The sequence below is a fragment of the Phragmites australis genome, chromosome 2 (assembly GCF_958298935.1).
Source record: "Phragmites australis chromosome 2, lpPhrAust1.1, whole genome shotgun sequence".
Classification (NCBI taxonomy): Eukaryota; Viridiplantae; Streptophyta; class Magnoliopsida; order Poales; family Poaceae; genus Phragmites; species Phragmites australis.
This window is the reverse complement of record NC_084922.1, coordinates 45,009,071-45,023,261: the sequence shown is the minus strand read 5'-3', so window position 1 is coordinate 45,023,261 and position 14,191 is coordinate 45,009,071. Positions and strand designations below refer to the sequence as shown.

Here is a 14,191-nt window from a genome sequence, read left to right as displayed (position 1 = left end):
GCATTAACGTAAGGAGGTTCGGCTATTTATAGTGGGGGGGGGGGGCAGGAGCATTAGATTTGCTCTTGAAGAAAGGAGTGAGTGCAGAGGCGCAGCTGGTGGCAGGAGCATCGGATTCCATCTTGAAGAATGGGAAAGTTGTGTCATTGATCATTGTCAGAGATTCCACATTTATTGGCCTGTGTTGTCATTTATTGTTTGGAAAAAGCTGGGTAGTGTTGTCACTTCTTGTTTCAAGCCTGCGCAAGGAGGCATATGTTGTCATGTCATGGTTAAAGTTCAGTAGTGTGGTCACTTCTTCATTAAAGTAACACTCCCAACAGAGGAAGCGAGGTATCACTCGTTGCATAAGTTGTTTTGTAAGATATAATGACGACGACAGAATGTAGCTTGTGATCGTGTCAGATTAAGAAATGCAACTAGGATGCCATCGTTTTGGAATACGAAATGCAGTTACGACATGCTAAGTGGACCATAAGAGTAAACGTGTATGAATACGTAGGAGTACATCGCGAAGCGAATATGCATATTTAAGTTACATAAAATCTAAAATTCTATTGCTACCTCCCTCGTTGCCGTCGCCCGTGCGCCCCATCGTGGTCCCGATACCACTGGTTAACCCTCACGTGACCCCTGGAGTAGGTGAGGGGGTCGGGTGGACCGACGTGTCTGGTAGGTCTAGTAGGGAGCACCGGTGTCGAGGCCTCGTCCTGCGTGGGCTGTGTCCGAAGTGGAGCACTGGGTACCTGGGACCGCTAGAGGACGTCGTAGTCAGTTGTGCCCCCAAAGAAGTCACGAACAAGGTCGTATGCGGCGTCCGGCAAGGTCGGGGTCATCTCACCGCACGGGAAATGGAACGTATGTGTCTCCGGCCTCCATCGGTTGACCAGGGCTGCTATCAGTGACCGGTCAAAGTAGAAACGACGCGCCGCTGCCTCGGGGTTCTCCGTCGATCGAGCCTCGACCAACCGGCAAAGTGGTAGGAGTCCCACCGCTGCCAACCTATAAGTATTGCAGTATATCAATAATATGAAATTACATCAGTGATATGGCAATTTCGTATGAAATTATCAAAGTACCTATGCTTCCATCGCTCGTCTATCGTGAGCAGCTCTCCAGGGCCTCATGGTCGAAACACTCCTAACTCTGTCTGGTGCTCGACGGATAAGAAGCTGCGATGCTTCTTGTTCACTGCAGGGTCTAGAAGCTCGGGGGTCGTAGGGTCCGCCATATCTGCATTTCAAAGACATTTACATTAATACATTGTTAGATATAGACAGTAACAATATACTTTGAATGCAAATTAACTATATCTCTATATGTAACATTAACACACTGCGACAGTGACTTACAAACGAAGGTTCAAATGGTACAAATCGAGCACAACGCGCCATAAAACTCACCTAGACAACAGGTGCATCACCAGGTGTATTTTTGGGACAATACTTGTACGTGTGACATGTTTCATTGCACTGACTATATCGCTTGACCCTAGGGCCAGCCTCGGATTCATCCATATCGTTGCAAATTTGATGAGTTTATCTTCAGCCAGGTGGGCGAACTCTATTTCCTCAATGTGACAATTATGTTCCTTAACTATTGAGCACTACCAGTAGTCTACCCATTTCCCTCTGAATGTGTGCACCCGCCAAGGACACTGCGGCACCAAACACTTCACATCGTACTCCCTGTTACTGGATTTAACAACCTTAAATTGCCTCCGAAGAGACAATGACCAGAATTTCACTGCATCAATAACTGCCTCCTTTGTAGTGTACATAGCACCCTGTAACACCTCGTTCTCATGGTACTGCCACGGTGTCCGGTCAGCCTCGCTAACCACCAGCTTCAAAAATTCGTGATCCCTCCACTCTGCAGGAACTGGAGCATTACCCTCCTCGTCAGATGAATCCCCATCGGCAAGGCCTTCCTCCAACTCTTCATCCTCCAACTCCATATCTTCAATGATGCCAGGGATGTGCTCCCCTTCATCAGCTACACCCATCGGTTGCAGCTTTGGAATATCACCAACATCGTCCCTGGACCCGACATTAGCCGCCTCTGATTCATCTTCCACTGCCTCACTTGTTCCTGCTACTGCTTCCGCAGAGTTCACCTTAGCTTGATCTTTCATGTATGCCTCAGCTAACAAAACCAGCGGCAGGCCACGTTCACAACATATATCTATATACTGCCTCCAAGTTGATGTGGCTTCGATGGGAACAAACTCACCAAAGTATCCATGACTAGCACGGCTGAGGACAGCTTTCAACTTCAGCTCATGTTGCTGCGGATCCAGTTGGAAAAACCGTGTGAGCCATTTGCACACACCCACAATGGTCCTCTCATTAGCTTTACTAAGACCCTTCATGACATGACGAAATCCAGACAGATCTACACCGTTAGGACCGTACCTAATTTCACCCTCACCATAATATATCTGAAAAATTAATTTATCTGCCATCCCTAGAAACACCCGCAAACATAACTAATATTAAGACCAACAAACTATATTTCTAATTATCGGATAAAATAATTTACCGACACCGATGTTGGTGATATGCCCTAGAGGCGATTGAGTTTGCGGATTGGATCTGCTAATGGGCTTTAATATTGATTAAAGGACCATTAGGGTTTAGAGTCATAATGGGCTTTAATGTTGATTAAAGGCCCATTAGCGTGCTCTATATAAGAATAGGCAGGGGCCAAGGCGCATTGAGTTTTTCAGAAACCCTAGCCGCCTCCTATTCCCGAACTCCCTTCGAAACCCTAGCCGGGCGCGCGGTGCTAGCACACCGGCGCACGGCGATTCCATCCTTGTACGTGTGGATACCGTGGAGGCGCTGCTACTATTGCGGTGCTGATCTGCTCGGGAGTACTCGGGACGTACCCGCGAGTACTCGGAAGGTGCTCGAGACGTGCTCGGGACGAGGTTGACGATCGACTACTTGACGCGCACGACGTTGGATTGGTCTGCTCCAACTCTTCTTCCGCTGCACTGCTCGTCAAGTGGTAACGATTCATGATCCCCTACTCGCATGGCTTCCTGGTTGAATGCGGTAGAGAAAATTTATTTTGTGCTAGCGTAGCCTACCCGTAACCCTTCAGTGGTATCAGAGCCATCCTGCGTAGTTTTCGATCTGGATCAGTCACATATAGAAGATATGTGATAGAAATAGATTAGATCTATTGTTTTTGATCAGTTCATATGATGGATTGATCAATGCACGGTTGGTTAGGTGAATTAGAGATCGGATGAGATGCCAGTCGATGAAACCACATAGCCAAAAAGATTAGCTCGATCTCCCACCTGTTTTTGCGTGCGACTTGCCCCTACCGGCTGGAATCACCATCGGGGCTAACTGCATGCATCGCGACATGGTCGGGAGAACAGCAGATCGAGGTCATGTGTGCTGTCATCGTTTGTTGTAATAACATGATTTTTGTACACGCATAGATTGTTGTAATAACATGATCCCATCACGACATTAGAATTCGATTCTACGCTTAACTCGTTTTTGCAGAGAATGTTGTGACTGGTATGGCCTTGTGATATGTGATGCATGTGTGTAATTTTTCATGGCCTGCGTGTCATGGTTAATTGCAGCCCAAGGCTGTCATGTTATTGTATAACGGCCTGCGTGTCGACTTGTGATGCTTCTTCTCATGTAATTTATCTAGTGCTATTAGGTGTAATAGACTAGAACAAGATCATGGAGATTTGAAGCATGATGACCCGGAGGACAGGAACCGTGGCGATGAAGATCACCATGTGAAGGGGCCATACTATGTCACAGTTAATATGATTGCCTGTGATATTTTTATGTTCCTGTCATACTATTCTTTCATGTTTTATATGTGGTGGATATGATTTTCATGATAGAGTAGTTTCCCTCAGAAAAATCAAGAGTAATTGATGCCCTTCCAATAGCTGCACCTACAAAGGTTTTGATCATTGTGTGGTAGGTCTGCCAAAGCAGGGTGCCATCATTTATCTTAACCAGTTAGAGTGGATGTCGGACATCCACACGCATAGTATTGGTTTACTTGATAAAGCTATCAAAATAGTTTTGGGCTTTGGGGCATGGTGTTGGGCGCCGGGGCATTCGATGCCACCCAGCAAACAAGAGTCACATAGGGATGTGATTAGCAAGGCGTTGCTTACCTATGTCACTAAGTTTCTAGCAGTGATGCCAAAGCTCACTAGAACTTAGTTGAATATGGATCTTGATCCTCTATATGTTGTTAGAGGGAAAACACATATAGTGGAGTATCTTTTGTTAAATTGTTTAATAGAAGATTCACATAGGCATAGTGCTGAACCTGCATTTTCTGTTGTAGATCATGGCACCGGCCGCTAGTAACACTTCCAGTTTTAATTTGCGATCGATTCTTGAAAAAGAGAAGCTTTCTGGAACAAACTTTATTGATTGGTATAGAAATCTGAGAATTGTTCTCAAACAAGAGAAAAAGGAATATGTTCTAGAGGTCCCCTATCCTGATGAACCAGCTGATAATGCTCCTGCCGCGGATCGGAGGGCTTATGAGAAGCACACCAACGATTCACTGGATGTTAGCTGCCTCATGCTTGCCTGTATGTCCTCTGAGCTTCAGAAGCAATATGAGAACAGGGATGCCCATGATATGATTGTGGGACTCCGAGGCATGTTTGAGAACCAAGCTCGGGCCGAGAGGTACAACACCTCAAAGTCCTTGTTTGCGTGCAGGTTAACAGAAGGCAGTCCAGTCAGTCCTCATGTGATCAAAATGATTGGTTACATTGAAAGCCTGGAAAAACTTGGTTTTCCCCTTAGCCCTGAGTTGGCTACGGATGTAATTCTCCAGTCGCTCCCTGCGAGCTTCGAGCCGTTCATTTTGAACTTTCATATGAACAGCATGGAGAAAAGCATGGCTGAATTGCATGGGATGCTAAAAACTGCTGAGGAAAGCATTAAGAAGAGCTCTAGTCATGTGATGATGGTTCAAAAGGATAGCAAGAAGAGAAAGCGCAAGGACAAGGCTAAAACTTCGGATGAGATCTCGAGTTCTAAGCCTAAACCTGTTGGAAAGCCCAAGGCTAGCCCTGCCGCTTCTGACACTTGCCACCACTGCCATAAGACTGGTCATTGGCGGAGGAACTGCAAATTGTACTTGGAAGAACTCAAAAAGAAGAAGGGAAGTAAGACTTCATCTTCAGGTATAAATGTTATTGAAATTAATCTTGCTACTCGTCCTGATGATTCATGGGTATTTGATACCGGATCAATGATTCATACTTGCAAATCGTTGCAGGGACTGAAAAGGACTAGGAAGTGTGCAAGAGGCGAACTGGATGCTCGCGTCGGCAATGGTGCAAAAGTTGCTGCGTTGGCCGTTGGCGTTTACTCCTTATCGCTACCCTCAGGATTAGTTTTGGAATTAAATAATTGTTATTATATTCTTGCCTTGGGCAAAAACATTATCTCTTCTTCATGTTTGGAAGAAGACGGTTATGAATTCATAATAAAGAACAAGTGTTGTTCGATATTTTTGAATGGTATGCTCTATGGTAATTGTCCATTAGTAAATGGATTATATATATTGGATCTTGAGCATATAACTATCTATAACATTGATACAAAGAAGCCTCGGCTTAATGATTTGAATCCCACTTTTGTTTGGCATTGTCGATTAGGTCATATAAATGAGAAGCGTATGCAGAAGCTCCATAAAGATGGTCTTCTACATTCATTTGATTTCGAATCATTTGATACATGCGAGTCTTGTTTACTTGGCAAGATGACTAAGACGCCTTTCACTGGTCAAAGTGAGAGGACAAATGAATTATTGGCCCTAGTACATACAGATGTATGTGGACCGATGAGTTCTACAGCTAGAGGTGGTTTTCAGTATTTCATTACTTTCACCGATGACTTTAGTAGATATGGTTACATCTACCTAATGAGGCACAAGTCTGAATCCTTTGAAAAGTTCAAGGAGTTCCAGAATGAAGTACAAAATCATATAGGCAAGACAATTAAATTTCTGCGATCAGATCGTGGAGGCGAATATTTGAGCCATGAATTTGGTGATCATCTAAGGCAATGTGGAATCGTTCCACAATTGACTCCACCGGGTACGCCACAATGGAACGGGGTGTCCGAGCGGAGGAACCGAATCTTGTTAGACATGGTCCGGTCGATGATGAGCCAATCTGATCTTCCATTGTCCTTCTGGGGATACGCTCTAGAAACTGCTGCTTTCACGTTAAACAGGGTTCCATCTAAGGCTGTAGAGAGGACACCATATGAGATATGGACCGGGAAGCGTCCCGGATTATCTTTCCTTAAGATATGGGGTTGTGAGGCTTATGTAAAACGTTTGTCGTCTGATAAGCTCACTCCCAAATCTGATAAATGCTTCTTTGTGGGGTATCCTAGGGAAACCAAAGGATATTATTTCTATAACCGGGAAGAAGGCAAAGTGTTTGTCGCCCGGAATGGTGTCTTTCTTGAGAAAGAGTTTCTCGCGAAGAGAGTTAGTGGGAGTACGGTGCAACTCGAAGAAATTCGGGAACCACTTGAAAGTGTTTCAACTCCTATTGAACCACAACTCGGTATGCAAGATGTTGCAGAACCTGTTGTCGAGACACCAGCCCCACGTCGGTCGGAAAGGTTCAGTCGTGCACCCGAGCGGTTTATGTTCCTAACCACGGGGCAGCGCGACATATTATTGTTGGACAATGATGAACCTAAGACTTACTCGGAAGCAATGGTGGGACCAGACTCCGAAAAATGGCTTGGAGCCATGAGATCCGAGTTAGAATCCATGCGAGAAAACCAAGTTTGGAACTTGGTCGATCCACCTGATGGTGTGAAAACTATCGAGTGTAAATGGGTTTTTAAGAAAAAGATAGACGTTGATGGAAATGTTCACATCTATAAGGCACGATTGGTGGCAAAAGGTTTCAGGCAAATTCAAGGTGTTGATTATGATGAAACGTTTTCGCCCGTCGCAATGCTAAAGTCTATTCGGATTCTCCTAGCAATTGCTGCATATTTCGACTACGAGATATGGCAAATGGATGTCAAAATGGCTTTCCTTAATGGAAACCTAAGTGAGGATGTGTACATGACACAGCCTGAAGGTTTTGTCAATCCGAAAAATGCTGGGAAGATTTGCAAGCTGCAAAAGTCCATCTATGGACTCAAGCAAGCTTCTCGGAGTTGGAATCTTCGTTTTGATGAAGTGATCAAAGGGTTTGGTTTCATCAAGAATGAAGAAGAGCCTTGTGTTTACAAAAGGACTAGTGGGAGCGCACTTGTGTTTCTGGTCTTATATGTGGATGACATATTATTGATCGGAAATAATATTCCAATGCTCGATGCTGTCAAATCTTCATTGCAAAAGAGTTTTTCAATGAAAGATTTAGGAGAGGCAGCATACATATTGGGCATAAAGATCTATAGAGATAGGTCGAAAAGACTAATCGGATTAAGCCAGAGCACGTACATTGACAAGGTATTGAATCGGTTCAATATGCAGGATTCCAAGAAAGGTTTCTTGCCAATGTCACATGGCATCACTCTCAGCAAGAATCAATGTCCTAAGACATCTGATGAGCTCGAGAGGATGAGTGCGATCCCGTATGCTTCTGCTATCGGGTCCATCATGTATGCTATGTTTTGTACACGCCCAGATATCTCCTATGCTCTAAGTGTTACGAGCAGATATCAATCGAACCCAGGTGAATGTCACTGGGCTATAGTAAAGAGTATCCTCAAGTACATGAGAAGAACTAAGGATATGTTCCTAGTCTATGGAGGTGAGGAGGAGCTCGTTGTAAATGGTTACACCGATGCTAGCTTCCAAACCGACAAGGACGACTCGAGATCGCAGTCTGGTTTTGTGTTTTGCCTTAATGGAGGTGCGGTGAGTTGGAAGAGTTCCAAGAAAGAAACGGTTGCTGATTCCACGACGGAGGCCGAGTATATCGCAGCTTCGGAAGCTGCAAAAGAGGCTGTTTGGATCAGAAAATTTGTTTCTGAGTTAGGTGTGGTCCCTAGTGCGTCCAGTCCAATGGACCTCTATTGTGACAATAGTGGTGCCATTGCACAAGCCAAGGAGCCTAGGTCGCACCAGAAGTCCAAGCACATACTTCGGCGCTATCACCTCATTCGAGAGATTATTGATAGAGGTGATGTAAAAATATGCAAGGTGCACACGGATTCGAATATTGCTGATCCGTTGACGAAGCCTCTCTCACAGCCCAAGCATGAGGCACACTTGAGCTCTATGGGTATTAGATACTTGCGGGATAGACTCTAGTGCATGTGAGAGAATGTGTTCTGTCTATGCTAATGTACTTTTGGATAATTGTTATCTGGTTCCATGAATAATTATCATTTACATTGATCAGCAAGTATGTGACTTGTTTGTGAAACTCTTTGTTTTTATGATGTTATTCTAAATAGTCCCTAATCTCATATCATTATGTGGGACAATAATGATTTATAGATTAGCACATTTGACTGAATGATGATCATGTTTCACGGATCATAGATATGGAGATATCAAATCAGTAATGTGGACACATGTTAGAGAACATGATGTTGGATAGACCCACCCTGAGATACTGCTGGGATTGTTATTTTTAATGTTCCATCAGTTGTTATCTCAAATGGTGTACCTACAGAATCCTTTGACCTGAGATCATCATTGATTCCAGAATGTGTAGTAACACACTTAGGAGCTTCCAAACGCTATTCCGTAACTGGGTAGTTATAAAGGTTGCTTTCGGGTATGTTATGAAACATGTCGTGGGATGTGAGTGATCAAGATGGAATTTACCCCTCCTAAATAACGGGAGAGATATCTCTGGGCCCCTCGAGGTAGTTGGATTGGAAAGTGCATGGCCATGCCAATGTGATTAAAGAGTTAATCATGGTGAATCCACTACTTGATCGAGTGAATGGTCGAGCTATCACAAGGGTGGCACGAATCTCGCCTTGAGCTTGACTGGTATCGTGTGGTAAAGGGATTGGTGCATGAGTATATCAAGGTTCAGCCGATATGATCTTTGTGTGCATTCGGGAGTCAATATGTCCTGCTAGGTACCGCTATTGACTTGCAATTCGGAAAAGGGTTTCCGGATAGCGGCCGTTTACACATGAACCTAACAGGTCACACACTTAAGGGGATGGAATATAAAACTTGTACTGACTCTAGTGCAAGTGGGAGATTGTTGGTGATATGCCCTAGAGGCGATTGAGTTTGCGGATTGGATCTGCTAATGGGCTTTAATATTGATTAAAGGACCATTAGGGTTTAGAGTCATAATGGGCTTTAATGTTGATTAAAGGCCCATTAGCGTGCTCTATATAAGAATAGGCAGGGGCCAAGGCGCATTGAGTTTTTCAGAAACCCTAGCCGCCTCCTATTCCCGAACTCCCTTCGAAACCCTAGCCGGGCGCGCGGTGCTAGCACACCGGCGCACGGCGATTCCATCCTTGTACGTGTGGATACCGTGGAGGCGCTGCTACTATTGCGGTGCTGATCTGCTCGGGAGTACTCGGGACGTACCCGCGAGTACTCGGAAGGTGCTCGAGACGTGCTCGGGACGAGGTTGACGATCGACTACTTGACGCGCACGACGTTGGATTGGTCTGCTCCAACTCTTCTTCCGCTGCACTGCTCGTCAAGTGGTAACGATTCATGATCCCCTACTCGCATGGCTTCCTGGTTGAATGCGGTAGAGAAAATTTATTTTGTGCTAGCGTAGCCTACCCGTAACCCTTCAGCTCATGTTGCTGCGGATCCAGTTGGAAAAACCGTGTGAGCCATTTGCACACACCCACAATGGTCCTCTCATTAGCTTTACTAAGACCCTTCATGACATGACGAAATCCAGACAGATCTACACCGTTAGGACCGTACCTAATTTCACCCTCACCATAATATATCTGAAAAATTAATTTATCTGCCATCCCTAGAAACACCCGCAAACATAACTAATATTAAGACCAACAAACTATATTTCTAATTATCGGATAAAATAATTTACCGACACCGATTCATACATAATAATAGGTTTTCAATACTAGTCCTAACCAAACTAACCTATAAATATCACCCTATACAATCTATATTTACTACCTATTGTACCGTGTGCAAATTAAACGCTACCATTTTCTAAATGCTACATCCTAGGTTCGCAAATTATCATATACTGCTACCTCCTATGCCGCACATTATAACCCTAATATAGTAAAAATAATATAGTAAAAATAATATTCTATATTTCACTACTATTGTACAATTTTCTAAGTAAATTTGACAATTTTCTAAACCCTAGGTCATACATGTCTAAAACCTATGTCATATACTACTACTGCACTAATTAATAACAATAAAAGGAAAAAAAAGACTTACCCGAAAATAATCTTCAAATCCACGGCTCAAATACAACAGGACTTCGCCAGGCTCTCTTCCTCCCCTCTCCTCTCCTCTTTTCTCCTCCCTCTTCTCAACTTTTTCTTTTTTCTGAATAAAATGAGATTTTGGGCTAATTTTAGCCCCTTTTATAGAAGAGGCCGGATGGGGGGAACCAAACGGCGTGGGTGGGAAGGCCCCTTACCGCCTTTAAGAGAGCAGTAAGAACCTCTACCGACCCCTACCCGCCCTCTCAGGGGGCGGTAAGAGAGGTGGCACGAGCGGGCAGACCGTACCCGCCATCTGAGGGGGCGGTTAGGCCTCCCACCCTCTCAGGGAGCGGTTAGGTGACCCAACCGCCCTCTCAGAGGGCTACAGCCCCTGAGAGGGTTGCAGCGTCTAGTTTTGCAATTTTTTCTACGAGGAATCTATTTATTTAAATTTTTAATTAAAAAAATATTAAAAAAAAACTCAAACAGCTGAATTAAATGGTCCAGCAAGGATGGGCTGTACAATCTATAGTTGATTTGGGGTTTGGGCTGGACAGGAACAAGCCTGGGTCAGCTAGGGTTTGGGTTTTTGTCCCAGGGATATTTGTGCCGAAAGTGTTCACTAAATATGGCCATGAGTTGTTTTGAAAATAATGAAAGACAACCCATGAATAAGATACAGGAATTCAATTGGAATTTAGACTGTGCTGAAAGGACTCAAAGGGCTGGGCCATCAAAAGCTAAGGCCCAAAGGAGAGGAGGCCTGAGGCTGAGTGAGTTGAGACTTGAGAGGGATAGCTTGCCCCAACTGTGGGCCAACCCACAATGGCCTGCTGGCCTGGTAGGCCGAGCTATCAACTAGGCCGAAGGTCTGTGGCTCGGCCCAAAGGAGAAAGCCGAAGGCCTTCGGGCAGAAGCAGAGCGGTGCACAGAGAGATTCCATGGTGGCGGGTCACTGGAAGATCGCCGGAGTGGCGGAAATGGCGATGGTTCACGACAAGGGCTATGTGCTGGGGATCTATAGGGTCTCGGGGTTCCGTTTTGCCAGACCTCGACGATGCTCAGCAGACGGAGAAGGCCCAGGCTACGGCCAGAGCTAGCGGTGGCGGCGAGAGAAATAGGCAGAGGGAGAGACCAGACAGGGTGGCGATGGAGCAGAGGTAGATGGCCGGCCGGGAAAGAGGCCCTCTGGTGTTGGACCAGGGCTAAGCGGCTTTTCCCAGCTGCGCAGGTGGAAGGCGACGGCGGTGCAGAGCCGGACTTGGATGGCCGGGGCCCGTGTTGTTGTTCCGTTCGCAGGAGCGCGCGGCTGCGTAGCTTGTTGCCGGCGAATGGAGGCGGAACACGGCCAGCCGGAAGCACTTAGGGGACCAACGCGCAATGGGGAAACTTCACGGGCAAGTGCCGGCCATCGAGCTCGGCCGGCGCATGGCCGGCGGCGAACACCCAGGAGCAGCGGCTAGCGGCGAACACGGACAGGCGCGTCGGGGTCGGGCCGGAGGAAAAGCGACGCACACAAAAGAAAGAGGAGGGTGTGGGGAAGCTCACCGTGTGCTTGTTTGGCCGGAAGGAGCTCTGCAGCGGTGGATTGACGTGCGACCGGATCGGGTCATCGGAATTGGCAAAGAATGGCACGCAAAAATTCGATTTGGTTGGGGAAGTTGAGGATTCGTACGGGAGACCGAGGGGAAAGCTTCGCACGGCCTTCCTAGGCACGATTTGAGGCTTAATTGGGGCGGGTCTGAGCTTGGCTGCGCGGATTCGAGCTCGGGCCAAGCTTCAATGGAGGTGCTTTGCTCTGAGCTTTCACTTGCGGTCAAGAGAGTCAGGGAGAGGAGGGGGAGCAGGGGAGACTAAGAACAGAGAGCAGAGAGTAGACAGGGGAAAGATTTGAGAGAAAGATTTAAATGAAAATTCAAATGAATGAATTTGAATTTGAAAAGTGGATTTATGACAATTTAATTGAATAATATGAATTGAATTGGATCGGGGTAATTTTAATTAAATTTGAATTAGAAATTGACACGATTTGGAACAAGGATCTAAAATATGAGATTTGAACTTGCACCAAGATTTGAATTGAATAGAGTTGAATTTGCACAATGACTATACTGGAATGAATTCGATTAAATCTCAAACAATTCAAATTTACATTCAAATATGAAATCGACGAGGATTTGAATTTAAAATGTTTTAATTAATTTGGATTTTAGCTGAATTGAATATAAGGAATAGGTTTGAATTTGAGAGACATTACAAATTCAAATCTTCACTCAAAGAACCATAAAAACAAATAAGCTAAAATGCATATGATTAATTTATTTCAACGATTAAATTAGAAATTAATTTGATGCTTTTTGGAGTACTTAGCTAAAATAATATGTTTGCATATATACATACATGTGTGTGTATATTCAAATATATATTTCCTTGATTTTATGTTGGTTTAGATAATTAGATTTTTTTTAAAGTGATAAATTTTATTATCTTCTAAAATGCTAAAACTCGAGATATTACATATACTAACCCTTCAAAATTGTGTTTGTATTCTTCCACTGAATTGGATTGTTTCAGCAGCTCGATAACTTTATCTCTATATGTGTGTGCCTCAAATCATCAACCACGGCCCGTTTCAACTGATCCCATGAACAACGAAGATGATCAATCTTAAAGGATTGGTACCAATGGGCAGTGCGATCACATATATACATGGTGACTGCGGGCACTTCAAAACCTTGTGGGATCTGATAGAGTTCGAAGAAGGATTCAAGCTTATCAATCCACACGTGGACATCAGAACCGTCAAACTTAGGAAACTCCATTTTAGACATCCATGCATGGCTAGGTGGAACTGACTCATGTGTGTGGGAAATGGGATGGGCATGTAGCAAGGTAGTGGTGGAGGTGTTGGTGGTGGTGGTGGTAGTACTCACCTTGCTACGGGATGCTCGTCCATGATGATGTCCCTGGCAGGAATCATCAACGACGATAGCACTAGCCTTCTGAGCACGCCCGTGGCCCCCACCAATTCCTGCTCCTGTTGGATTTGCCAATCGACACCATGGACGAGCATGTTCTACAGCTGATCGAGATGTTCAACTTGCGTCGACACCTTCAGATCCAATGCCTCCAGCTTCTACTTCAATTGGTTGACACCGTCTGCTTTCGCCTCGATGCAATCCAATTTCTATTGAAGCCAATCCATCAACCTCTTCTCGAAATCGTTCATGTCTTCGATGACTTGCCAGACTTGCACATCGTGCGTGACGGGAGTCATGGTTGCTTCTTCTCCAAGCTGAGTGAACCGGGTAACGGATTTACAGTTGTGAACGGAATCACAACAAACCTTCCCCTGGGATTTTACCACTCAAGACAGTGAGAGTGTGATGAGCGATGGTTGGGTTCTGATACCAGTGTAACATTGATGATCACTGAAGCAGGAGAAAGATTCCAGAAGAGGGGGCGAAGAAGATAACAAAAGGTTTAGGCAGAGGAAGATTACTTTTCCATTCGATGAACCTCTCAGTAACAGTACAAGTCCCTTTTATCCTCACGCCAACACACTCTGAACAATCAGGCCCACATGTCAAGTATCCACTGTATTATAGACACGCACACACACACAAGACTCTCGCGCCGGCCAACAACATCGCTACTCATTTCCGCCTTCACATGTCGGACGCCCAACAGTAGCGCCTTCTGTCAGAGCCACCTTCTCTGGCTTGGTAAAAGGAGCTTTGTCACTCCTATGCATCTATAAAAACCTCATGTATCTTCAAACCAAAATCATA

The 14,191-nt window shown here is 45.0% G+C and overlaps 1 protein-coding gene and 1 long non-coding RNA gene across 2 annotated transcripts; one reads left to right on the top strand and one right to left on the bottom strand.

The window, feature by feature from the left end:
* Window positions 1-399: 399 nt before the first annotated feature.
* LOC133910168 (uncharacterized) lies at window positions 400-12,257 on the bottom strand. Its single transcript, XR_009908489.1, has 3 exons — window positions 11,949-12,257; window positions 1,080-1,233; window positions 400-1,002 (listed from the first exon to the last, which is right to left on the bottom strand). It is a non-coding gene; the product is annotated as an uncharacterized LOC133910168 (long non-coding RNA).
* LOC133910167 (uncharacterized) lies at window positions 4,905-5,424 on the top strand. The gene is made up of 2 exons (XM_062352679.1): window positions 4,905-5,197; window positions 5,293-5,424. Exons 1-2 carry the CDS (start codon window positions 4,909-4,911, stop codon window positions 5,307-5,309), a joined length of 306 nt encoding a protein of 101 aa, XP_062208663.1. The 5' UTR covers window positions 4,905-4,908; the 3' UTR covers window positions 5,310-5,424.
* Window positions 12,258-14,191: the final 1,934 nt, after the last annotated feature.

Coding starts and splice junctions, on each gene's coding strand:
- LOC133910167 (XM_062352679.1), top strand. CDS start 4,909: ATGGCTGAATTGCATGGGATGCTAAAAACTGCTGAGGAAAGCATTAAG.